Genomic DNA, 25,173 nt, shown 5'->3' with positions numbered 1-25,173 from the left:
AGTTATGGCTACTAACTGGGACTGCAAATAAACGCCGTTATATCGATGTTCATAAATAGCAAATACTTTGGGTCCTGACAGATCAACCGCTCTTCGTGGCGTGAACGCCTCTACAGGGTGTGACACTACTTCTTACTTCCATACAAAAGGAAAGAAGTCTTGCTTCAAAACGTGGTTGTTACACCCTGAAGTTACACCAACTTTGAAAGAAATATCGCAGCCATTACAAAGCCTTCCTGAAGAAATCATGGCTGTGCTGGAAAAGTTCACCTGCTACTTATATGACCCACAAATATCACATCCGTCGGACAACTTGGTACGCAAGGAACTATTTGCTACTAAAAATAAATTGGTAACCAGCATCCCACCAACATCGGCAGCATTACATAAACACGCGCTCCGTCTCACATATCAAGCAGGCCACTTATGGGGTGGTATGCCCTTATTCTTGATGATGCCTCTGTGCCATTGCCATCCTCTTGGGGTTGGAAGTCATCTAATGGCAGTTGGGAATCGCAATGGTCTGATGCTAGGGCGATGTGGCGTGAATTATCATACCTGGACCATTGCGGCTGTAAAAAAGGCTGCGAAACAATGCGCTGCACGTGTCGGAGGGTGGGTCTACCCTGTACAGTGCGATGCAGCACTTGCAAAAACAAAAGGTACTTATAGATAAACCACGCCAAACTGTCCCGCCCTCCATTACTATTTCAACACTGCACACATTGAAATAGTAATGGAGGGGCGGGACAGTTTGGCGTAGTTCATCTCTATATATTTAATTTAATTATATTAGGTATATTTTGATCTGATTTCATATGAATTTTCTTTTCTTTCAGTTCAACCACATCGGGCAAAGATGATCGAGAGGAATAAATTTGAACCCACTGGTATAGGTACCTTAGGGCGGATGGCGCTTACGCTATTATTAACGCCGCTCCAATACTATTGCGGTGCTAAGCGACGTAAGCGCCAGCCGCTATACCTTTTCCCGTGATGGTCACAAATAATAAGCAGAAATACAATTTATTTATTTATTTATAGCTCAATAAATAAAGTAAATATGTTTTCTGTTCTTTTTTTAGTAGTTTCAGTAGTTTTGACGCGAGCCGCGCGAGCGGGCCGTTTCGAACGGCAGTTACGCGCTTTTTGAAATGCGTATAGTTCAAAAACTACTCAACGGCTTGTTAAGATTATTTTTTTATTTTGCAGATAATATTATCAGGTTTCATTTAAATGAAAGAATATGTGATCATATTATAGAATATTTAGTTGTTATTTTCATTAGAATGAAAAAAATTAAAGAAAAAAAACACAATTTTCTTAATATTCGGCCGCCATCTATAATTTCTTAAATGCCATATTTTTTATTCGATTACAAGTGTCAATACGAATTGATCGATATATCAATCACTAAAATCGGTGCAGCCGTTTTGTGTCTATAATTTTTTTAAATATTGCGGCCGCCATTTTGAAAAAGGTCCGCCATCTTGAATTCTAGTGAATGAAATTTGTGTTTCCTCGGATGAAATCATTCAGATTAGTCCCTAGTATCACTGGGCAAAGCGGCTTGCTTTCTGCCAAAAATGCAGCTTTCGATGTAAATATCGCCGTAAGCCCTACTACTATGTGGGACAACATTTGCATCGAAAGTGCCACTTTTCCGCAAGCGTTCCACATTCCACGTTTTAATAAAGATTATAAATTTGTAGTAGGTAACCTCAATTATTTTTATTAATTTATGAATGCATTGTAAAATATTGTATGATACAAGTGTGTACTTTCCACACTTTTATCATAAATAAGTTAAATAACTATAGTTTTACAGTCACCTTTTATATTGTGTGACATCCATATTGTGGTCGCAAAAATGTATCACAGGTTGAATGTGTTCTTTTAAAGTAATCTCATGTTGCATTTAACAAGTGCATCCTATTTCCCTCATCAGCCTGTCATACATATAGTATAGAGGGATCAAATCATGTCTAGGACACATATTAATAGACAATCATGACTCCTCTGCCCCAGTAACAGTACAGGATACGACCAAGACCCGGCTAATCCTCATACGAGACACGTCTAATATATCGCTACTTATTTCAATGAGCCATGCCCCATTCATGCTAAGTACTACGTTGAGTCATCGTCCGGTCGCATCTGTCAAAGGAATTTAAACTTTAAGCCGTTATAATAAGGTCGTGAACGCATCTGGCGTGACCAAGTTACGTAAAGACTCAATTATAATGTTTATTTGAAAGATGTAAACAAATCAGAACGTTTCTCGAAAGCTCAATCGATTCCAGGGGAAGCCCGCCCAATGTTTGATATGAACAAGTAATTTTCGCAAACTCCAATATAACAAGTTGTTGCAAAATCGACTCTAGATCGTATGCCAAAGGTTTAAATTTGGTGGTATGTTAATGTATGATATGAGGTTGCGACAATTATTTCGGTACATTGAGTTGCATTGCAATGAACGAAATTGATTGGTACATTTTAGTGATTTCTGATAATTTAATGGTTTTGCTAAGAATAACTAACTAACTAACTTAGTATTTACGACATTTTTTCATTCATATTTACGGCATATACATAATGTATATCAACGTAGGTACCTTTGGAGCAAAATATAGGCGCTTACGGTCCGTCGAATTACAACTCTTTATTGCAAAAAAAATAACAGTTTCATTTATTATAAGCGCGGCACAGATTTGTGTGTGTTAAAATGCGATTTGATGCTAATGCGTGCCTACTAACTACGGTCACTTTTTTCTCAGAAGGACACCTGCTAAGAAGACAGTGATGATGAAATTCCAGATAATAATAATTGACATTGTCCGTCAAACTTTTTACCTTTGATTTGTAATGACAATGACATGATGTCATGTTTTTGTTGTAAGGCAATTGAATTATTGATCAGCAATGATTGTGCAACTGCAAACCCGTACATTGCGTCGTGTCAGATCTACTGCGTATTTACAAATATACCGTTAGTCGTTATAGGTAGAATAATTTGTTGCTCATCCCAGTTATTCCACTTCCTTGCTTACTTAGTAGGTCGAGTAAAGAATTAAAACGTGCAAAAATAATAAAAATATATTTGGATCTTGCCGTGCTGGGCAATGGCTTCATCCCAATATCTCCACTGAAGTCGGTGCAGTACATAACAATATGATATAGTATCGTCGTACGTTCCCTTTCGCTAGATGGCGTCTCCATAGCGCCGAAGAAGTCAATAACAATAGTCTAATGTAAAATATCTACAATAAGTACCTATGATAGACCCATTGTGGGATATCGCTATAACCTAAAGTGGATGTTAGTATGACCGTGTCAAAAGCCTATACCTGTGCATGTCTATTGGTCCGTTGCGACGGTATTAGCTTGCGTGGAACATTGTTCCGCATCCCCTCCAGGATCCTCATGAGCAGCACGTTGGGGGGCAGCTCCTCGACCTTTGTTTCTACGAGGACGCGGCATTCTGGGCATCGCAGCTCCTTGTGGGATTCCACTATAACCTGTAACGAAACGAAAGTAGGTTAATCCATGCCTTATAGACTCCTTAGTAGTATAACCAACACAAATGTTATTGATTGTAAAGATGTCTGAAATGATTTGTCGCTTATTGACGCCATATTAAGCACATTTTCGCCTGTACTCTTTCATCTTCTGTGTTACATAGAGATGAGCCCTTTTTACACGATTACGGCTAAACTAAAGAAAAGGGTTAAGATTTTAGTAGTGTCATCGGTCAATCAAATCAACCGCACTCATCAGACCATCTACACCACTTGCTTTACATGATTTTTGCCTTCTAACACTACTGGTCACTGAGCTAAACCACAGATAGACGGAAAGTCAGACAGACGAACAAGAAAATCTAATACATACCTATAAGGGTTCCTTGTGGACTAAGGAACCCTAAAAGACGTTTATTACTAACAATCTGCGTCGGTCGGTCAACGCGTGTGGCTCCTGTTGAACTCCTCGTTATTGAACTAAACATGTCGAGCAATTATCGGCTTCAAAACGTGAGTGACCCGTTTTAATATTACATGTTTGACGACCTGTCTGATGGCCTAGTGGGTAGTGCATGACCCTGTGAAGCCGATGGTCCTGGGTTCGAATCCCGGTAAGCATTTATTTGTGTGATTAACACAGATATTTGTTCCTGAGTCATGGGTGTTCTCTATGTAGTTAAGTATTTGTAAATATTATATATATCGTTGTCTAAGTACCCACAACACAAGCCTTATTGAGCTTACCGTGGGACTTAGTCAATTTGTGTTATAATGTACTATAATATTTATTTATTTATGTATTTAATATGTCTAGCTAGGTAATGCGACAACGCTATCACTCATAAATATAAACGCTCTATAAACAGAAGATAATGTCAAGGTCGCCTGAAGCGATATTTACGCTTTCCAGAAATCAGTCAAGCCTAGAAGTTTCCACCTGTGTACTTTTAGGTCATATTATAATACCTAATACATATTATTTATATTCGTCCGTTGGCAACTTAAACCAGCTAAGCGACTAACTACTTTAGGACTATTTAGGACACAGTCTGGGACCCTGTATGGATTCAGTCTGAGCCAAAATAGTAAGTTTTAAAAGTAATTTTCAGATTCAGGTAGATTTTCAATGTGATTTGAAAATCATCTGACCATATCTGGACTCCGGTTGAGTCGAGATCGATTTGTCGTGGAATTTTATCATTGCAATCTTGAATATTAGTAAAAGATGATAGATGTACCTATTGTATACATGTATACATGTAACAGCAGCGTTGACCTCTGTAAGATACAGTCTTATTTTAGCCAAGGATAGCATTGTCGAATGTTATGACTCTCAGTTCCCCCATGTGCCCTTATGTCTTCTTAATAAGGGTTACAAATATACAAATTGTCATACACTGATTTAAACTTCAACGAGAGGACGGTTTGTCTCCGTGGTCTCGGAGAAGTCTGGCTAAAGTTATTAACATCCTCTACCTGTCCTCGAAACGTTGGAGCCTGAATACGCGATTAAGGCCCGTTGTACAATTTAATAGTTCAAATTGTCATTTAACAGTCGCACATCGTCCACACGGATGATGGTCGATGGTACCAATTACATATCTTACCAATCTCATAGTTCAGAATCTGCATATCCATTAACCGGACCTATCGTGTCGGTAATGGGTTTACGAGTAATATGGCGGTGATTAACTCCTTTATAATACCTACAGACTTTCTCTGAACAATATTGTTATTATGCACATTTTAATCTGTTGTGTTGGAAATCGAAAGGATCAGACGGAAATATTTTTCAGCATTGTATTTATATTGTAGATAATATGAAATGACCAATCGATAAATAAATGTACTCCTCATCGTCTATAGTCTTGTACTAAAATGATATTAATTTAAGGTTAGATTTAGATGTAGCAGTATAGTCTTGGATTTAAACAGCAAAAGTACGATCCAGATTCAGAGTTTCTCGAAGTGGGGCACGCTAACCCCCAGGGGTTTGCAAGTGATTGCAATATTTGCAATGGGTTCGCGACAAGAATTAGCACACGAATAATCACGGCAGACTGAAAAAATTAATAGAAATATAACATGGGGTTATAGGTAAGTTTGTGAAACCCTGTTGTACATTTATTTTTTTAGAAAGTCGCAATAAAAAATCGCCTTATGGCAAATTGAGACTAAGACACGTTCTTTCTTTAATTTCTAGGCTCTATATATTATCTATTATGCGTATTGTTAATATATTTGTTTATAAATATACGTATCAATAGTACATAAAGGATGGCTTCAAATCTACCTATATCTAATCTTATCGTTATCGCGCACCGATAAGTTTTGTGAGTCAAGGCGACGTGATTACCTACTTCCTAAATATTCATGTGAAGAAAGCTAAAATGCCAGTTCGATTGGCCAATTTATTTCCCAATCACCAACACTAATTTATTTTTTAATTACAGATCGGTTTGACAAATTGGGGCATTCGAACTATCAATAAAAATAAGTTTTTAGCAAAAAAAAACAACGGGTGAAAACTCAATGACTAGTCCAAAATGTCTGCAGCACTATGTATAATTGACCCATTCTCTTTTCTATTGAAAAACTTTAGTTCCGAAATTGCTGGCCAGTGAGTAAATTTGTAGCGTTAATTGTTTAAAATTCGAATAGAAATTGTAAAGTTACCTTGCAGACCTCGCATCTAAATATATTTGGTCATGATATTTTGAGTTTTATTAACCCGTACTAGAGTTCACTTTTATTAGCGATTTCATCAAGATGTAGCTTTATTGAATTATATTGGAGTGATATAAAGTTAGAATGTAACTGTGAGATCCTCGTATTTCAGCCCGTACAAGATTAGAACATTGAGCTTTATTGCTTAATATAAAAGTCCAGTTTTAAATAATTGACCTGATTATGATACGTTATGACTAAAGTTCTTTGGTGAATAACATCGTCCGTCACACATAACATAAAGTCACGCAAGCGCCCTGCGCCGCCTACATGAAACAGCAGGCTCAGGCATACATTTTCGCCGTGCGGTAGAAAGAGAGGAGAGACGCCTTACGCGTTACGCTGTCTCGAGTTTATCATTTTTTCCCCACCTCAAAAAGTGCTCAGCGCCGCTAAAGAAGTTTTCACTTCAAAAACTGGTAGGTTACAAGCTTTTATGTAGGTAAGTTAGTTTTCTTTCCACAGGCAACTAATACTCATCGAGACAATTATAATAACCTCGAACACAATTAGGTTGCATTGTTTTACCACAGAGTGCCTATGGCCACCTCCTGTCTCCATCAGATCAGCTCGATGGTACCATAATATTGCATTGTCACCCGACTTCAAATTTTCAGCTCAATCGGAAATCGGGTAGTTAGTCCAATCGAGCTTCCAAGATTTGACCCACACCAGGCGTGGCTCACTCCGCGATTTCGTCGCTTTGCTACAGGTATATACTTAGCTAAAAGTACATCCGTTCGGCCCCAATTTTGGGGTTTGCCATAAGCCGCGCGTGGCGCTGTCGCCACCTAGCGGCCATATCTGTGCTGATCGTAACAGACGCGTTTTGTTAGAGAGTGAGTCTTCTGTACCTAGTACTATTATTTATTCTGTGCCCACACTAACATACATTACATACACAGTAACATACAAACAGCAACACTCTTAACTGTCCATCGGTGGACCTTATTACAAAATGCAAAAGGTCCACCGATGGACAGTTAACAGTGTGGAGGATGGTACATACAAATACATACACATCATACACATACAAATACATACACATCATACACATACAAATACATACACATCATACAAATACACACATCGTAGTAACTACGCAAGTTAAATAAAAGCTTGTAAAATACGCTTAAGCATGTTTTCTTAAATGGGGCGTACCCTCTACAAATATATGGAGGTGTACCTACGAAACTTCATCTTAAATTATAACATACAAATTTTTGTACAGTCAACAACAGAGCTATGAATACAGGCAAAGTGCCAAAAATATGTATGCACGACCTTAATGTACAGGCAATAAAGTACTGTATACATATTTTTGACACTTTGCCTGTATTCATAGCTCTGTTGTTGACTGTACCTCCTGGTAAATATCACAAATGCCCTAAGGGGGAAAGAAAATTGTAAATTTTGATGTAGATAAGCTTTACCAACTTCATACAGACTTCTATTGCTTGTCTGAATTATGTATCTACAGTAAAAATCATGGGTGATATATTCACATTTTACCTTAATCCATTGACGTAAGGTGGAAAATTGTATATATATTAATGACAACATAAACACGCGAAACAAAAGAAAGTATTATCACTAGTGATACCTCAGGTATCATCACAAATATGCAAATATGAGAAATGGGAAAACCTGTCTTCATATTTCTTGGAAAATATGTAGATTCGCGAAATATTAACTTTTCTCTGAAACGAGCGAAATTGTATACAATAATACCAGAGATTTTGAACCTGATAAGATTGTAACCGAAGAGATTTAAGCTTAACAAGAAATTTATATATTTAATTAAATGCCTTATCAAGGTGTCATGCGAAGCAAGGTTGATTTTAGAAAATCAGTAATACATTAAACAAAATTGTGCACCTAAGTGTAAGAAGTTTTGCAACTTTACAGTAAACTGCAGAGATTCTAGGGGGCTAGGGGGCTTGAGTTTCTATGTAGGGGTAGGGGGGTAATTGTCTCTACAGCTTATATTACAGTACGTAGGTACTTATTAGTATTATTTAAAATGATAGTAAACCCACCCCACTTGACCGTCCGACGATAGCATAGTATCCGAAAAAAATATGCTCTTAACCGTCCGCGGGAACCTTACTATCCAAAGGGGTGGAAGAAAGAATTGATTTCAGAGCCATCTAACGGAATATTTCGGCATTATTTACTAATTCTCTTGATGCGACAACATAGCCAAACTAAATAGTTAGCTCTAAAAAAATTTAGATGGCAGTGTAGTTATAATTTTTGTAGAAAATTGTGAATGCGCTGCGCGGGGCGTGCGTCGCTAAAAAAACCCGGACGGTAGACGGGAAAACAGTCTCGCGGGCCGGACGGTTGAGTGGATAAGTAAGCAGCGCGCCAACGCCACACACGAAGTCAAAGAACTCAGTGAATAATAGAATGGACGCCATATTGTTGCCATGGCAACCGAGCTTGGAAACAGCGAAAATGTTTGTTCTCTTAACAATACACGCTCTTATTCTCTTAACAATAAAGTCGCGTCAAGATCATTTTGAACACCTGGCCCGCTTAGCAACTTCTGCTGCTGACTGTATCTCCAATATTAGTGATACAAGTAGAAAAGGTACGAATAGGTATTTTTTTTATTAAAAAACTGATTGACATCTGACCCTATAGTCTGTATATCTAAACATTTAAAACACAGGTGAGAACTTATTTTCTTTAAATACTCCAATACAGAAACAAGTCGGTAACTAGAGTTGGACCAAGATAAGTCTGCATTGTCTGCAACGATTTTGAATATTTTGATAGCACACGCAGTGCAAGTGTTATTTTAAACGCTCTCTTGGTCTCACTGTAATTAGGTTACCTTTAACCTACTTAATTAGTAGGCCTGATAAAATTACCAGAGTAACAATGGCGGAAATCACAGTCAATGTATCCTCTGAATTAAACGCTACAGGATGTATCAAATGTGTATCTATAAATATGCATAATTAGTAATGTCTATTACATAAGTTTGACATGTATGAAACCCGAGACGAGAGTGAAATTCACGTCGGCCTATAAAAATAGACGCGCTCGAGCAAACTTAATTACCCGGCCGTTCCAAATAAAGTCAGATTTACCAGGTTATACATAGCCCACAACTTCTGTCTAAAATGGACACTCCTGGCTAGGGTTACTGCGTGTCAGGATTTAGGATTAAGTTTCAGGAATGTGACAGGATAGGAATGTATTATAAACATACATCGGATTCTAGGGGACAAATTGTATGACGGGATCCCTATCCGTCATACAATTTGCCCCTTAGAATCGGATGTTTGATTATGGATCTATATCTGAATCCCTAAAGTCTTTTGTCCTATTTTTGTATTCCCTAATATTGTTTGTCATAATGATCAGTTGTCCTAACACTCGTATACCCTAATTTTGGTTTCCCTATTATCGAATGGCCGATTTTTTTTTGTCCTTATATGTTTTTCCCTAATGGCACTTTCCATATTGAGTATTTATCCTAATGTTATGTAGCATAATTCTTTTTTTGTCTAATTATTGTTAGGCCTAAAAATTATATATCCTAACCATCATGTTACCTAATTTTACTTAGCCTATCGTTGCTTGACCTAACACTCGTATGCCCTAATTTTGATTTCCCTATTTCGTTTCGTTTTTACAATGGTCGCAGTTCTAAACCTAACCTAACCCACTTTTGTGGCAGCAGTTCATTTTTGTGAGGATCACAGTTCTAACCTAACCTAACCCACTTTTGTGGCAGCAGGTCGTTTTTGTAAGGATCGTATTTCTAACCTAACCTAGTTTTAACAGCAGTTCGTTTTTACAATGGTCGCAGTTCTAACCTAACCTAACCCACTTTTGTGGCAGCAGTTCGTTTTTGTGAGGGTCACAGTTCTAACCTAACCTAACCCACTTTTGTGGCAACAGTTCGTTACCATTCATTATGGAAGGTAATTGTTATGATAATTGATCAATAGGAAAAGTAACTTTTATGACAATTGATAATTAGGGCAATAGCCATTAGGTCAAAACAGTTAGAACATATTATTTTATGCCAAACATTGTTAGGGATTTCGAAGAATATGGTAGAAAACATTAGGGAACTTGATAGTTATGGTACAAATGCTTAGGACAAATGAGTCTTAGGCTAACCATTACATTATGGAAAATTATCGTTATGACAATTGATCATTAGGGCATGTGCCCATTAGGACAAGCCAGTTAGGGCAAGTGACTTTAAGACAAACGTTGTTAGGGATTCAGAATGACACCCTTTGATTATAAATCACTCAGAGATGGGCAAAATTTATTCGAATGACGAATAACGAATAAGAATAACAAAATTTATCGCGAATGACGAATAAAAATATCTGATGATTATTTTTATTTGAATAAAGCATTCGTGAATAAAAAAAATCGTGAATTATTGTTTATTCGAATGATTATTCCGAGAATAAAAATTACTGAAGGGATTTCATGCGGTTTTCACCTATCGATAGAGTGATTCTTGAGGAAGGTTTAGGTGTATAATTTGTTAAGGTTTTGTGTAACCCGTGCGAAGCCGGGGCGGGTCGCTAGTTTTTAATAAAATTCAAAATTAGCACGGGTTGTTATTTAGACAATCCAGAAATAAGAAAATCCATTTTAACAATACAACTTCCTTAGTTCTTGTAGTTTTTGAAACATAACCTTATTTCGAATTTTTCCTAACCGTGTAAAATTGCCTGCGTGGCCCATCATCAAGTTACACAAAAATAATCGATAAATTATACTAGCTAGTCTCAATATTGATTCCTAAGCGGCGGGCTTCAATAAATTAAACATTGTAACACCACCAACATTGTAACCTTACCGGAACCTCTACAGCCTATACGGAAGAGAGGAAGGCCTAGGAAGACAACCGCAAAAACTACCAACCAACGAATATAAAATCAACATCCATCCTACTCGCCGAGACGTCTTCGTGGATAGAGGGGGAGAATATCTAACACCACTACTAACGCCATCCAGTGGCGAGTAGCGGAACTACGACATTAGGGCCAACATATGTCAAGAGATGGCGCTGGCGTCGAATTAGAACACGCGAACGTTTGTTCAACGTAGGATCCATAAGTAATAGTGATGTACCGACTATTGATTTTGCCGACTAGCCGACTAATCGGCGCTCGAATGGCCGATTAGTCGGCCGACTAGTCGGCCAGATAATTAGTTTCGTATAAGTTCTGGTGAAAAACAATCGTTTTGCTCATTTGATTGCGCTATTCATCATTTAGCTTGGCTAAAAGGTGTTCTCTACAGGTTCAAACACCTATCACATGAATCCTCGTTCAATTTCTGTTTTCTTTTAATTTGGGAAGGAGGTATTTCCAAGGCTCTATTTCCCGTACGTAGTCGCCAGTTAAGAACCTATCCCCTGTAGTTAGCGTCTTTACGAGCAAGGTGCCCTGTCAAAATTTTGCAATAACATTAATAGTTCCCCATGGCTCCACCATTAAAAAAAAACCGGACAAGTGCGAGTCGGACTCGCCCACCGAGGGTTCCGTACTTTTTAGTATTTGTTGTTATAGCGGCAACAGAAATACATCATCTGTGAAAATTTCAACTGTCTAGCTATCACGGTTCGTGAGATACAGCCTAGTGACAGACGGACGGACGGACAGCGGAGTCTTAGTATTAGGGTCCCTTTTTACCTGTTTGGTACGGAACTACGGAACCCTAAAAACTGAATAATAATAAAATTATTTTACTATCGAACTTGCCCATGAAATTACACGAGAATCAGCTGAGATCGACCTGTATGTAGAGGAAAACACTAGCCCACCTATGCTAACGGTCAACAGATATGATAACGATCAAACGGTCAATTATATGAACAAAAGTTTTCGTTTGCACCCTGAATAGATATTTTAGTAAAATAGACATAAAACATATTATTATATTTATTATGGTAAATAGTGACTGTTGTTTTCTTTTTTTTTTCTGTTTTTCTTTCACTAATAAAGTGCCGACTAATCGGCCGTTTTTGCCGACTAGTCGCCGACTAATCGCCGACTACAAATGTAGCCGGATAGTCGGCTTTCCCGACTAGTCGGCGACTAGTCGGTACATCCCTAATAAGTAACCTTGCCAACTTTGTACGCTATCTTTCGCTCTGCAATGTATTTAGTGCTGACGGTTTTCCCGGCTCACTTATACACTCCCGCTTATCCCCAAAATCGATGCGATCGGCTCCCGACCCATCTTTTGGTGATTGGTTTAGTTTCATTCTGTATAGTGATTGAGTTATCTTCAATTATAAAAAGTAAAGTTATTCTGCGTTTCAATCGACACCACTCCACCCCTGGTTACATCTGGCGCTCAACGTTCGGCCGAATACCTCCAAGCTGGCGGAATCCGGAAGCGGACCTGCGGCTACACCCAAAACAAGACCTACACTGAGAGTGGAATTGAGACCGCGTAAACTTCACGGACCTTCCAATACAAAGAAGATGGAGAACATTTCTATGTCTACGGAGCAGCTACAGCAGTTGGTGACGTCACTTACGGCCGCAGCTCTTCAAGCCGCAGCTGGCGGTGTCAGGACTACAACGGCATCATTTGCTAACGTGTCATTTTCCTATGACGGCACTAGGGAATCTATACGCTTGGAAGAGTTTTTATCAGTCTCAGAAGAGTCTATAAAAAGGTTAATGGCATGTCGGACGAGGCTGCTATTATGAGTCTTCCTCTGGTGTTGAAAGGTGAAGCTTCTACGTGGTGGCAAGGAGTGAAAGATAATATTACCTGTTGGACCGACTTCGAGGGAAGATTGCGTCACGCCTTTGCACCGAAGATATCTGGCGTCCAAATATTCCAGGAAGTATTTTCACGCAAGCAACCGTCGGATATGCTGACAGAAACGTTTATCGCAAAGAACAGAGCCCTGTTGACCCAGCTACGATCACCGGGTTTGACAGAGGAATTACAAATAGATGCTATTCATGGTCAGTTGCACATTAATATTCGCGAGAGAATACCACGTGACTCGGTGATGACATTCGACCAGCTGCTAACCGCTGCTAGGAATGTTGAACAGGTGCTACGTGAGAAGTCTTCATCAGTTTTGTGTAAAGACCAATTCGAAAAGCAAACTGGGCAAACCAAAAAGAAACAGCGCTGTGAGTACTGTCGTGCCACGGGCCATACCGTTGAGGAATGTCGAAAAAGACTGAAGCAAAGGGGTGGAACACAACAACCTCCTAAAGAGATTAAAATGGAGTCTACCCAAGCGCCGTCACCAAGTATGTCGACTCTCTACTGCTACGGATGTGGAATGCCTGGTTATACACGAAGCAAATGCCCTAAGTGTAAAGAAGCTCAACCAATCAAGATGGAGAAAACTGGGTTTTGCGCGCTAGACATCAACTTAGACGCCCGCCCGAGAATGCAGGTGGGAATTGCCATCTTTGATGTTATTGGCACAGCATTTGTCGACCCCTGCGCTAAATCTAGTGTGGCTTCCTATCAACTGTACAAGTGCTTAAAGCAAAGACAATGTAGTTTTGCTTGACAAACTGCTAATATAACTATGGCAGTCGGCTTGAAACGACGAGAAGAAGTCTTGTCCATTACAGTGCCAGTCAAAATTTGTGATCGGAGTGTACCTACAACCTTTGTAGTACTTCCACATGCTAAGGAAAATAAAACGTTGCTGGGTATGGGGTTCATAGAAGATGCAGGCATGGTCCTCAACATACCTGCAACGTTCCTGGAATTTTGTGGAACGTCCAGGAGTTAATTATGATTTCATCGTGGAAGGACCTGAAAGCGTATCATTGGCCCAGTTTGAGCCCGACTTACACCCAGATGTCGTGTCTAGGTACACCAACCCGACATACGGTTATGAACCCAAGGTTGCAGCCCATGATACATTTGATGGGTACGTACCGGAGCCACACCATATGGATTATATGTTCGCGGATGCGGTAAAGGCGATTGAAGAAACCGAAGTTACCCTGTCGCCAAATTCTGAAGCGCTATTCACGGGCTACACTGCTGATGACATTGACTTGTGTACATTAGACATCGGGACAGTCAAAATGGGAACTCTGAATGACGAACAGAAAAGCCGTATAGAAGGGGCCATAATGAAGAGTAAGGAGGTTTGCCTATTTAATAAGCAACCAACGACGTTGATTGAACACACTATCGACACAGGCGACCACGCACCAATAGCTGTACCACCTTACCGGCTGTCTCCAGTCCGAAGGGAACAGTTGAAAAACGAGATCGACAAGATGCTCAGCGAAGGTATTATCCAACCTTCATCTTCACCATGGTCTGCTCCTGTTATATTAGTGCCAAAGAAGGATGGGAGTCTACGCCCTTGCGTCGACTACAGAAGGTTGAACTCCATCACCGTACCGGACCTCTACCCGATGCCACGAATTGATGACCTTCTACGTGACGCCAAGCCGACTCTATTTATGTCCACCCTTGACCTGCGCTCTGGTTATTGGCAGGTAAAGGTGCGCGAGGAAGATCAGAACAAAACCAGCTTCATAACGCCATTCGGAATTTTCAAATTTAATCGAATGCCTTTCGGACTACGGAATGCTCCTGCTACCTTCCAACGGCTTATCGACCGGGTCAAGGTATTGGTAGGAGATGTGAGAATGCTCGCGTACCTGGACGATTTAATAATACTGTCCGAATCGTTCGACCAACATCTTGAGGATTTGGATAAAGTGTTGAAAGTGCTGAAAGGGAATAATCTGTCTGTTAACCTCACTAAATGTCACTTCTGTTGCGATTCTATCAAGTATTTAGGCCACTTGATCACCGCAAGCGGCTTACAAGTGGATTCCTCCAAGATGGAAGCGATTACTAGTCTACCACAGCCCAAAAACCTCAAGCACTTACTATCCTTCATACAAACCTGCTCCTGGTACAGACGATTCATTCCGAACTTCTCCAAAGTCAGCGAACCATTGACGAGGTTAACAAAAAAGAATGCTCAATGGGAATGGAAAGAAGCCCAGGAGAAGGCTTTCAACGACTTGAATTGTCACCTTACTTCTGCACCAGTTCTGAAGCCAGCAGATGAAACCAAGCCGTATATAATTAAGACCGATGCGAGCAACTACGCAATCGGAGCCGTCATAGTCCAGGGGGAGGGAGAGGACGAACACCCGATTGAGTATGCTAGCAGACTATTAACTTCCGCAGAAAGGAATTACAGCACCACGGAGCGAGAAGCGGTCGCACTAGTTTGGGCACTCAACAAATTCCGCGGATATGTTGAAGGTGGACAAGTAACATTAGTTATGGATCATCAAGCGCTTAAATGGCTATTAACGATTAAAACACCCACGGGAAGATTGGCACGTTGGGCTTTAATTGTGCAAGCGTACAACGTTACGATTAAGTATGCACCAGGAAAGACAAATGTGGTTGCCGATGCTCTATCCAGACCCCAGTGTGACGCTAATAACTCAAGCAGTTGCGAATTATGCACCATTGTGGTAGATATGCCTGCACGCAAACCTTCTGAAATACGCAATGAACAGTTGAAAGACAAACATATAGCTAGAATCATAACGGCGTTAGAGACGGAAGGCGAAGATGCTATCTATTGGGGCGGCAAAGGATATGTATTGAATAATGGTGTGCTCTATAAGTACAATCCAGATGAAAATCACGATGATGCCCAATTGTTGGTTCCCGAGCACGAATGGAAAAACATTTTGGCGGCCTATCACGACGAACCATTAGCAGGACATTACGGCGCCGATAAAACTTATCAAAGAATATCGCGTTGGTATTACTGGAAGGGTATGAGACGATTCATAGACTCATATGTGAAAACTTGCCTAATGTGTCAACGCTATAAACCATCAAACCTAAAACCTGCTGGACTGTTGCAAACCACCGCAGTCAATCAAAGATTCGAAAGTCTAGCGTTTGACCTGTTCGGACCCTTGCCAACTTCAGTAACTAATAAAAACTGGATCCTAGTGGTGGAGGATATAGCAACCGGATGGGTAGAACTGTTCGCGCTGGATACAGCCAGCGCGGAAGCATGCGCTATGACCATGATAAATGAAGTTTTCCTTCGACATGGTGTTCCCAGGCGCATTCATAGCGACAACGGATCGCAATTTGTTAGTGCGGTTATGCAGAAGGTCACCTTTTGTCTTGGAATTCACCATACGTTCACCCCTGTATACCACCCAGCTGCGAATCCCGTAGAGAGGAAAAATAGGGATATAAAGACTCAACTTGGCATCTTGGTGCAGGACAATCACAGGGAGTGGTCTGAAAAGCTTGCATGCATAAGATTTGCTATGAACACAGCAGTGAGTCTAGCGACAAGCCATGAAGCCATGCACCATCCTATCTCACTTTTGGCCGCGAACTTCGATTCCCCGACGATGTCACACACGACCTAAAGCAAATTGTGTTATCTGAGAATTTTGTGCCGGACATTACTCCGAAACTTTTATTATTGGCTGAAACGCTAAAGCGAGCCCGACAACTCCGACAGGACAAAGAAGAAACTAGGAAGGAACAAGCTGACAAAGCAAGACGGCCTGACCCAGGATATAAAGCCGGAGACTTAGTGCTTGCCGATAATGCCGATACCCACGCGGCCAGCCGTTCCGCCCAAGGGGTGAGTAACAAGTTGATGCCACGCCGAGATTGACCTTATGTTGTGCAATCTAAGCGAGGCGCGACATCGTACAAACTAGTTAACCCTAGCGAACCCGAGAAGGAAGTGGGAACCTACCATACTTCAGCACTAACCCCATTTAAAGGGAATGGCTCAACCTTACCGGAACCTCTACAGCCTATACGGAAGAGAGGAAGGCCTAGGAAGACAACCGCAAAAACTACCAACCAACGAATATAAAATCAACATCCATCCTACTCGCCGAGACGTCTTCGTGGATAGAGGGGGAGAATATCTAACACCACTACTAACGCCATCCAGTGACGAGTAGCGGAACTACGACATTAGGGCCAACATATGTCAAGAGATGGCGCTGGCGTCGAATTAGAACACGCGAACGTTTGTTCAACGTAGGATCCATAAGTAACCTTGCCAACTTAGTACGCTATCTTTCGCTCTGCAATGTATTTAGTGCTGACGGTTTTCCCGGATCACTTATACACTCCCGCTTATCCCCAAAATCGATGCGATCGGCTCCCGACCCATCTTTTGGTTATTGGTTTAGTTTCATTCTGTATAGTGATTGAGTTATCTTCAATTATAAAAAGTAAAGTTATTCTGCGTTTCAATCGACACCACTCCACCCCGGTTACAACATACTATTTCGCAATATTTTACAATGTTTTATATGAAATGTAACGATTTTTCAGAAATTATACGTAGAATGTGGTAACCCTAAGATCCAACCGCAAATGTACAACCCAGTCTATTTATACCACGTGAGGAAAGTGGGGCAGATCGATACCAATGGTATTGTTTTAGGCGTTTCAGGATTAGCGCGCATGTAAAGAACTACATTACGACCTAGTTGCGAGCTCTTATAGTGGACTTATTAATGTTTGTATGGTTTCGCGGCGATATTATAGGCCGTCATTATTAAACTACCTTACCGAACTATAGATCATAAACCAAGCAATCTGTAACATTTGAGAACTTTTCCGAAAACCAATGTTTACCTCAGTTTTTCTACAATGTTAAATTTATAGTGGAAGTATAAATATAGACGAACGCGTACCTTGAAGGGATCCTCACTTAACACTATTAACCTATGGGGCTGTCCATAAATTACGTCATCGATTTTTGACGATTTTGGACCCCCCCCCCCCCCCTATAATCATCCAAAAATCATGCTTCAAATGACCCCATTTCCTCCTACTTCATGCTACCGTCATCCGATGTCCAGTACGGTTACCATCAGTTTGTCACTGACATAAACGCCGTCGAGAACGTAATTTACTTTCTATACATCTCGCTCGCACTCGCATATTAGTGCAAACGGGATGTATAGAAAGTAAATTACGTTCTCGACGGCGTTTACGTCAGTGACAAACTGATGGTAACCGTACAGACCCCCCCCGCCCCCCTAATTTGAAATGACGTAATTTATGAATAGCCCCTATGGCTATTGACTGGCAATCTCCTAAGTACACTGTAACTATAGGTGGGTATCGGAACTAAATATGTTTTAGTGAACTAACTCTAACTGAATTACATTACATTTTAGTACTGGAGAGTTATGGGTGGATAACTAGTATAACTACTATATCCAATTCCATGTAATATACTAATATTACATCCCACCAAAAACATTTTCATGTAGAATGTTGCCAGGGTGAGATCATATGACAAGCTTCTAATTCTACACGCCCTAACTTTAGCACAAACTACACCTTAGTCAAAATATGTGAATTGGCCGTTTTGAAGTCCGAAAAGGATGAAAGTCAGGAAACGGAGTAAAAAGTTTAATGTTTTAAATGACAAGTACAGTCAGCAGCAGAAGTTGCTAAGCGGGCCAGGTGTTCAAAATGATCTTGACGTGATTTTGTCGTTAAGAGAATAAGAGCGTGTCAAGGTAATTTAGCAAGTTGTTGCTGACTGTACAATACCTATAGCAAAAAAAAATTAACTCAATGTTGTATAGGTACAGTCAACTGTAAAAATATGGGTGTAGCCAACTTATTCAAAAATATGTCTCATAGTTCTTAATTCGCTGACATAAGAGCTATGGGACATATTTTTGAGATGATTTGTGCACCCATATTTTTACAGTTGACTGTACGTTTAGGTTAAATTTCCTTTTAAATGGAGAATACGCTCTAATATACACTGGGTTTTACGACTAACTAAAATTACTTTGTTTTGTGCAGCGTGGCAATAACATGCACAAATGAATGCAACAGATGCGTAACAAACGTTCGCACACAAGTCCTATAAGGGTCGGATAAGTTACGTGGGTGGATTTGGATTGTCATGTTTTTTGTAACAATTTAATACGAGTGTCTGCAACTCTGTAAATGTCCAGTCAGAGTCACCAGCAATAAAATCTTGCTAAAATAGTCGTATATCGTACGAAAACTTACAACTTACATTTATTACAATAAATAGAAAAATGCAGAAGAAAAAATGCTGCTCACTTCTTAAGCTCATTCGATTGCTACTAAATGTTTGTTCTAGTTACAATTTGGTTCGGGAATATCGGTTTTCGAAGAATATCGATACCGACTAAGTCTAATCGGCAATATCGGCATACACACGAGTCCTAAGGGGCTACCGCGAAAACCGAAATTCGCAAATTGCGGGGATCTTACTCTTTTACTCCAATGAAGGCGTAATTAGAGTGACAGAGAAAAATGCCCGCAATTGACGATTTTCGGTATTGGCGGTAGCCCTACTAGTATAATAGAGGCCTAGTAGACGGTCTTGCCTTAAAAAAACGATCTTATCCACAAACTTAACTTAAAAGTATTCATTTGTTCAGTTTCAGTCCGTTCAGCCCTTCGAGCAACACGGAAGGGAGGCGGCATTCGCACTGTTTCGCCTCTGCCTAGGTACAAGATCAACTAATCTAGCGCGGGTAATAAAACTAGTTGCGCTCGGATTTTTCACTAGACCTAGTCCAGACGCGCGCGTGAACACAGCAGCAGAAAAAATGCCTAATTGCTCGGTTTTTTGTCGTAAAAAGAGGTCGGAGACATCAAATTTACAAAAAGAAGGTGTTACATTTCACATGTAATATTTTTTTTACATATCATACGTTTAATTACATTTAAACACAATGATTACATTTTAGTCTCGTGTAATTGTTGGATTTATCGATTTTGCTCGCCCAGTACAAATTGCGGATCGGTCGAGCAACAAATCCGACTTCTCATCTGTCAGAATACAATAAAATACTTTGACGAAAATGTGTTAGTGTGCGTGTTGTGACACCTGTGACTCGTACGTACACAAAAAAAGATCGAGGTTTGCAAGATTTGTCTTTGACGTGTGTCATTTTCTATGTATTTGTGTCGTCATTACAGATTGGATTTTGTATGTAAGTGTGTGAGAAGTGCGACTGTGTGCACCTTTCCCCCCACAAAAAATGGCAGAAAGATTTGTACGGTAAGATATCGCTTGGGCCCCTCCCTTCCGATGTGTCGGAAGCCGGTGTTGCTCGAAGGTTCAGCCCAACGCCCATTCTCTTCGAGCAACACCGGCTTCCGACACCCATTCTAGACGAGATCAACTCAAACGTCATTTCTTTAATTGCCTGGCGCCTACACTACACACCAAAGAAATGTAATACCCAAAACTTATGTGCCACAATCGAAAATAGACCGAAACTTTATAATAAACAGAATTGGAATAGTATATAGTGGCAGAACGCTTCGTGCACTTTTTCCGCAAGTGTAAAAAAAACCATTTATTTGATTATTCTATACTTCGTTTTTTTTAGCATTAGAAATAAGGTAAACAATCTTGACGTGTCTTTTAAATGAAAAACACATTTTAAAAATAATTTACGGCAATAATAGTTACTGATTTTTAAAAAGCGGTTTTCAATTAAAAGACATGTCAAGATCGCTTACCTTCTTTCAAGTTCTTTCTAATGCTAAAAAAAACGAACTATAATGGCATCACGTTGATAGATAAGGGATCATCCATTAATTACGTCACACGAATTTCTAGGTTTTTTGACCCCTCCCCCCCTCCTTGTCACACTTGGTCACATTTTGCAAATCCCTCCCCCCCACCTGGTGTGACGTCACATTTTAGGCAATTTTGTTTTCAACGAAATCGGTAATAGTAACTCGGCATAATTTTTTTTAATGAAAAAATATTTTTGGTAAAAGAAATATTAGTAATTTTATAACACAAAACCAATTAGGAACGAAAATTACTTCCAAAAACTCATTATTTAACTGTACAGCGAATAAAAAAATAAAAATTAATTTTCGGTTACTGATGAAGTTAAAGTGACGTCACAATGTTTGCAACTTCCCCCTCCCCCATGTCACAACATATCACATTTTCTTGACCCCTCCCTCCGCCTAAACGTGTGACGTAATTAATGGATGACCCCTAATGGAATTTAATAAGTAATCAGGTATAATATTTATCAGAAATATAATTAACGACGTTGCCCTACAAACGTTGACATGGCTCTAGTAGGTCAATAGGTTAAGATACCTAATTCGTATCAGTTTAAGTGCAGTACAAATAATCTTGAGTACCTACTGGTCGTACGACCCATAACTGAATTACATCGGGATGAGTCAATAGGGAATGAGTCAAGGCGAACGGATAGGACCAAAGTTAGTTGACCCCTATGACTTTTATGATGGAAGCATGTTGTATTGCAGATTAAAACTAATCTTAAAATGAACATTTAATGTATTTATTTATTACGTGCTGCTTTGCTTAAGGGCATGACAAGGAAGGCTATGTGATATACGATACGACATATAATTTCACTTCACGCATTACAAACGGCGAGTGCGTTATGCAATGAAAATTCCGTCAAGGTCTAATATAAATATGTGCCGATAACGGGCCAAAAATATCTATACCTGTTGTAGATGTCAAGGCATTTTTGGCGCTGTGTCCTTGTCGATATTTTAGACCTTGACTGTACTTGATCTTCTAGTACTAGATATGTTAGTAATTATGTTATACACGATCATTTTTAATCGGTGATCAGGAGTAGAAAAATATTAATATCTAGCCCAAATTAAACTTATTAGGCTAGGTCTCACGCGATTATCTCATTGTTTAATTAATTAAAAATTAAAACATAAATAAAACTAATAACCACTAAATACATGGTTATCCTACGTGAAGTAACTACGTTACGTCAAGTGCCATCGATATGGCGGGAAATTTGACGGATCTATGACTTTGTTTATGCATATGACAATGACAAATTATTACTCATAAATTATCAATTACCATTAAGTTTGTAAAGAGGCTATAACTCATAGATACCGATTAGTAGAGTGATAAGGATTTTAGGATAAAATTCATCTCTAAAATTAAAATTATGATAAAAAAAATAGTACATTATTGTCGAGGCTCGGAAGTAGCTACTTGCAGGCTGAGGATTCGTTTTAAACGGACGACCTTGGGAGTCCGTTTAATTGAATCCGAAGCCAGCAAGTAGCCTTCCAGCCGAGTCATATATAGTGCTTTTCTCAAAAATGGTGCAAGAAATATAAATATAATAGGAATATTTTACAAAAGCAACGTTCTTACGTATATATTTTCACAGAAAAAAGTAGAAACAATTGAAAAAATTAGCTTTGCCGCCTTTTTATTTTTTTAATAAAAAAATAGAAGTGTATTTTTCTGCCGAAAATACGTCAACCTATTTGAGACAGCTAAATAGTCGCGGTACTAATCATCTGTTTGGCTGTTTAATGGGCCTGTGCCTTCATTTGATATGGCCATTTCAACTTTTAAAAAGTTTGGAACTCGACAAATAATGGAATTTGTTTGCAACATTGCAGTCCCAAAATCGAGACTGCAATGTTTTTAACTTTTTAATTTTTGACTGACCATAAACTACGCGCTTCGCGACCTATTTTTTAAACGGCAAAGTCGACTTTGCCGTCCATTTTTGAGAAAAACAAGTTTTGCTTCCATGTAATTACGACTTCAACGTGATCTACATCAATTACTGAGTTAGAAAAAAATCTCCCTGATCACCGATTAAAAATCATGTGTACAGGCGTTTAGTCTTAAATACGCGGATCATTGTCAAGGGGTCCGCTGTAACTGGCGTGGCCCACTCTTTTAGATTAGCCGTAATAAACGATGTTTATACTCGTACATGATGTAGAGGGCCTGCTACTACAGGATGCGAGTTACCTACTGTGTGAAACATTCTTCGGTACGAAATTTTATAGTAGTGTTTACATAAAATTTCACTCTAGATTGAATTGCTTTCTTTTTTCTTAATTTGGGCACATCACAAGTCCTTCAAGACATTCAGAGTTCACAACAGGGACAGGAACCGGTTACCTTAACCGGGGTTTTTCATAGGGTTATTTTAGAGGTGTTTATAAAAACCCCTACCATAACGGTAACCGCTTAATAAGGTAACACTTTGATTCGGTAACCGTATCAGATCGAGTTAACCTCTGTTACCGGTAACCGAAATAAAAACCCAGTCTATTCAGTTACCTCATTATGAGGTTTTTGACCAGTTCAAACGATTGTAATCTTTACGCACACTTAAATTCAACTTATTATTGAATAACCGAGGTTGGCATGGGCGGTCTATGAAGCCTCCAGCACAAACAAGTTTTTTTGCCTTTCCTTTGTTTATCTTTATACCTACTTGTGTGGTGTGTTCTTATTATAAATATTATTATATTATAACTAAAATAATTAAAATAAATAAATTAAATAAATTAAATAAATTAAATAAATTAAATAAATTAAATAAATTAAATAAATTAAATAAATTAAATAAATTAAATAAATTAAATAAATTAAATAAATTAAATAAATTAAATAAATTAAATAAATTAAATAAATTAAATAAATTAAATAAATTAAATAAATTAAATAAATTAAATAAATTAAATAAATTAAATAAATTAAATAAATTAAATAAATTAAGTAAATTAAATAGATTAAATAGATTAAATAAATTAAGTAAATTAAATAAATTAAATAAATTAAATAAATTAAATAAATTAAATAAATTAAATAAATTAAATAAATAAAATAAAATAAATAAAATAAATAAAATAAATAAAATAAATAAAATAAATAAAATAAATAAAATAAATAAAATAAATAAATTAAATAAATTAAATAAAATAAATAAAATAAATAAAATAAATAAAATAAATAAAATAAATAAAATAAATAAATTAAATAAATTAAATAAATTAAATAAAATAAATTAAATAAATTAAATAAATAAAATAAATAAAATAAATAAAATAAATAAAATAAATAAAATAAATAAAATAAATAAAATAAATAAAATAAATAAAATAAATAAATTAAATTAAATAAATAAAATAAATAAAATAAATAAAATAAATAAAATAAATAAAATAAATAAAATAAATAAAATAAATAAAATAAATAAATTAAATAAATTATATAAATTAAATAAATTAAATAAAATAAATAAAATAAATAAAATAAATAAAATAAATAAAATAAATAAAATAAATAAAATAAATAAAATAAATAAAATAAATAAAATAAATAAAATAAATAAAATAAATAAAATAAATAAAATAAATAAAATAAATAAAATAAATAAAATAAATAAAATAAATAAAATAAATAAAATAAATAAAATAAATAAAATAAATAAAATAAATAAAATAAATAAAATAAATAAAATAAATAAAATAAATAAAATTAATAAAATAAATAAAATTAATAAAATAAATAAAATAAATAAAATAAATAAAATTAATAAAATTAATAAAATTAATAAAATAAATAAAATTAATAAAATTAATAAAATTAATAAAATTAATAAAATTAATAAAATTATTAAAATTAATAAAATTAATAAAATTAATAAAATTAATAAAATTAATAAAATTAATAAAATAAATAAAATAAATAAAAAAAATAAAAAAAAAAAAATAACTCAATAAATTAAATCAATTAAATAAATAAATTAAATTAAATTAATTTAATAAGTAAAATCAATAAACTCAACAAAATATAAATAAAGTAAATAAAATAAACAAATTTTTTAGTATTTTGTTTAGTTCTGACGGCACATCACTAAAACTACTTTAATGTAGCAAACCAGTAAGCAACCGATAATAAAGGTTACCATAACTGAATGAAAACCTGTTAAAAACCCTTAACAAAAACCCTATCGCGATGGGGTTTTGAGATTAACTCGGTTAAAGGTTAGGGTTACCGTTTCAATAAGGTTACCATTACAATCAGGTAACAGTATGATAGGGTTACCGAATG

The 25,173-nt window shown here is 37.4% G+C and overlaps 2 protein-coding genes across 2 annotated transcripts in view; one reads left to right on the top strand and one right to left on the bottom strand.

The window, feature by feature from the left end:
• The window catches only part of LOC134794731 (E3 ubiquitin-protein ligase SH3RF1-like), a 70,939-nt gene that overhangs the window by 24,946 nt on the left and 20,820 nt on the right, over positions 1–25,173 (bottom strand). Inside the window, exon 3 of the mRNA XM_063766514.1 lies at positions 3,348–3,518. Coding sequence (XP_063622584.1) covers positions 3,348–3,518 — 171 coding nt within the window. The remainder of the gene's footprint in view (positions 1–3,347; positions 3,519–25,173) is intronic.
• LOC134795098 (activity-regulated cytoskeleton associated protein 1-like) lies at positions 12,728–13,969 on the top strand. Its single transcript, XM_063766932.1, has 2 exons — positions 12,728–12,765; positions 12,903–13,969. The coding sequence occupies exons 1-2, from the start codon at positions 12,728–12,730 to the stop codon at positions 13,786–13,788; spliced, it is 924 nt and encodes a 307-aa protein (XP_063623002.1). The 3' UTR covers positions 13,789–13,969.

Source organism: Cydia splendana, chromosome 11 (assembly GCF_910591565.1).
Source record: "Cydia splendana chromosome 11, ilCydSple1.2, whole genome shotgun sequence".
Taxonomy (NCBI): domain Eukaryota; kingdom Metazoa; phylum Arthropoda; class Insecta; order Lepidoptera; family Tortricidae; genus Cydia; species Cydia splendana.
The sequence above is the reverse complement of the archived record's forward strand: the minus strand, read 5'-3'. Positions and strand labels throughout refer to the sequence as shown.

Bases quoted from the DNA above. Each gene is read 5' to 3' on its own strand.
- LOC134795098 (XM_063766932.1), top strand. From the start codon at position 12,728: ATGGAGAACATTTCTATGTCTACGGAGCAGCTACAGCA. The intron at 12,766-12,902 runs GTTGGTGACGTC...AGTTTTTATCAG, and splicing joins TCTACGGAGCAGCTACAGCA to TCTCAGAAGAGTCTATAAAA.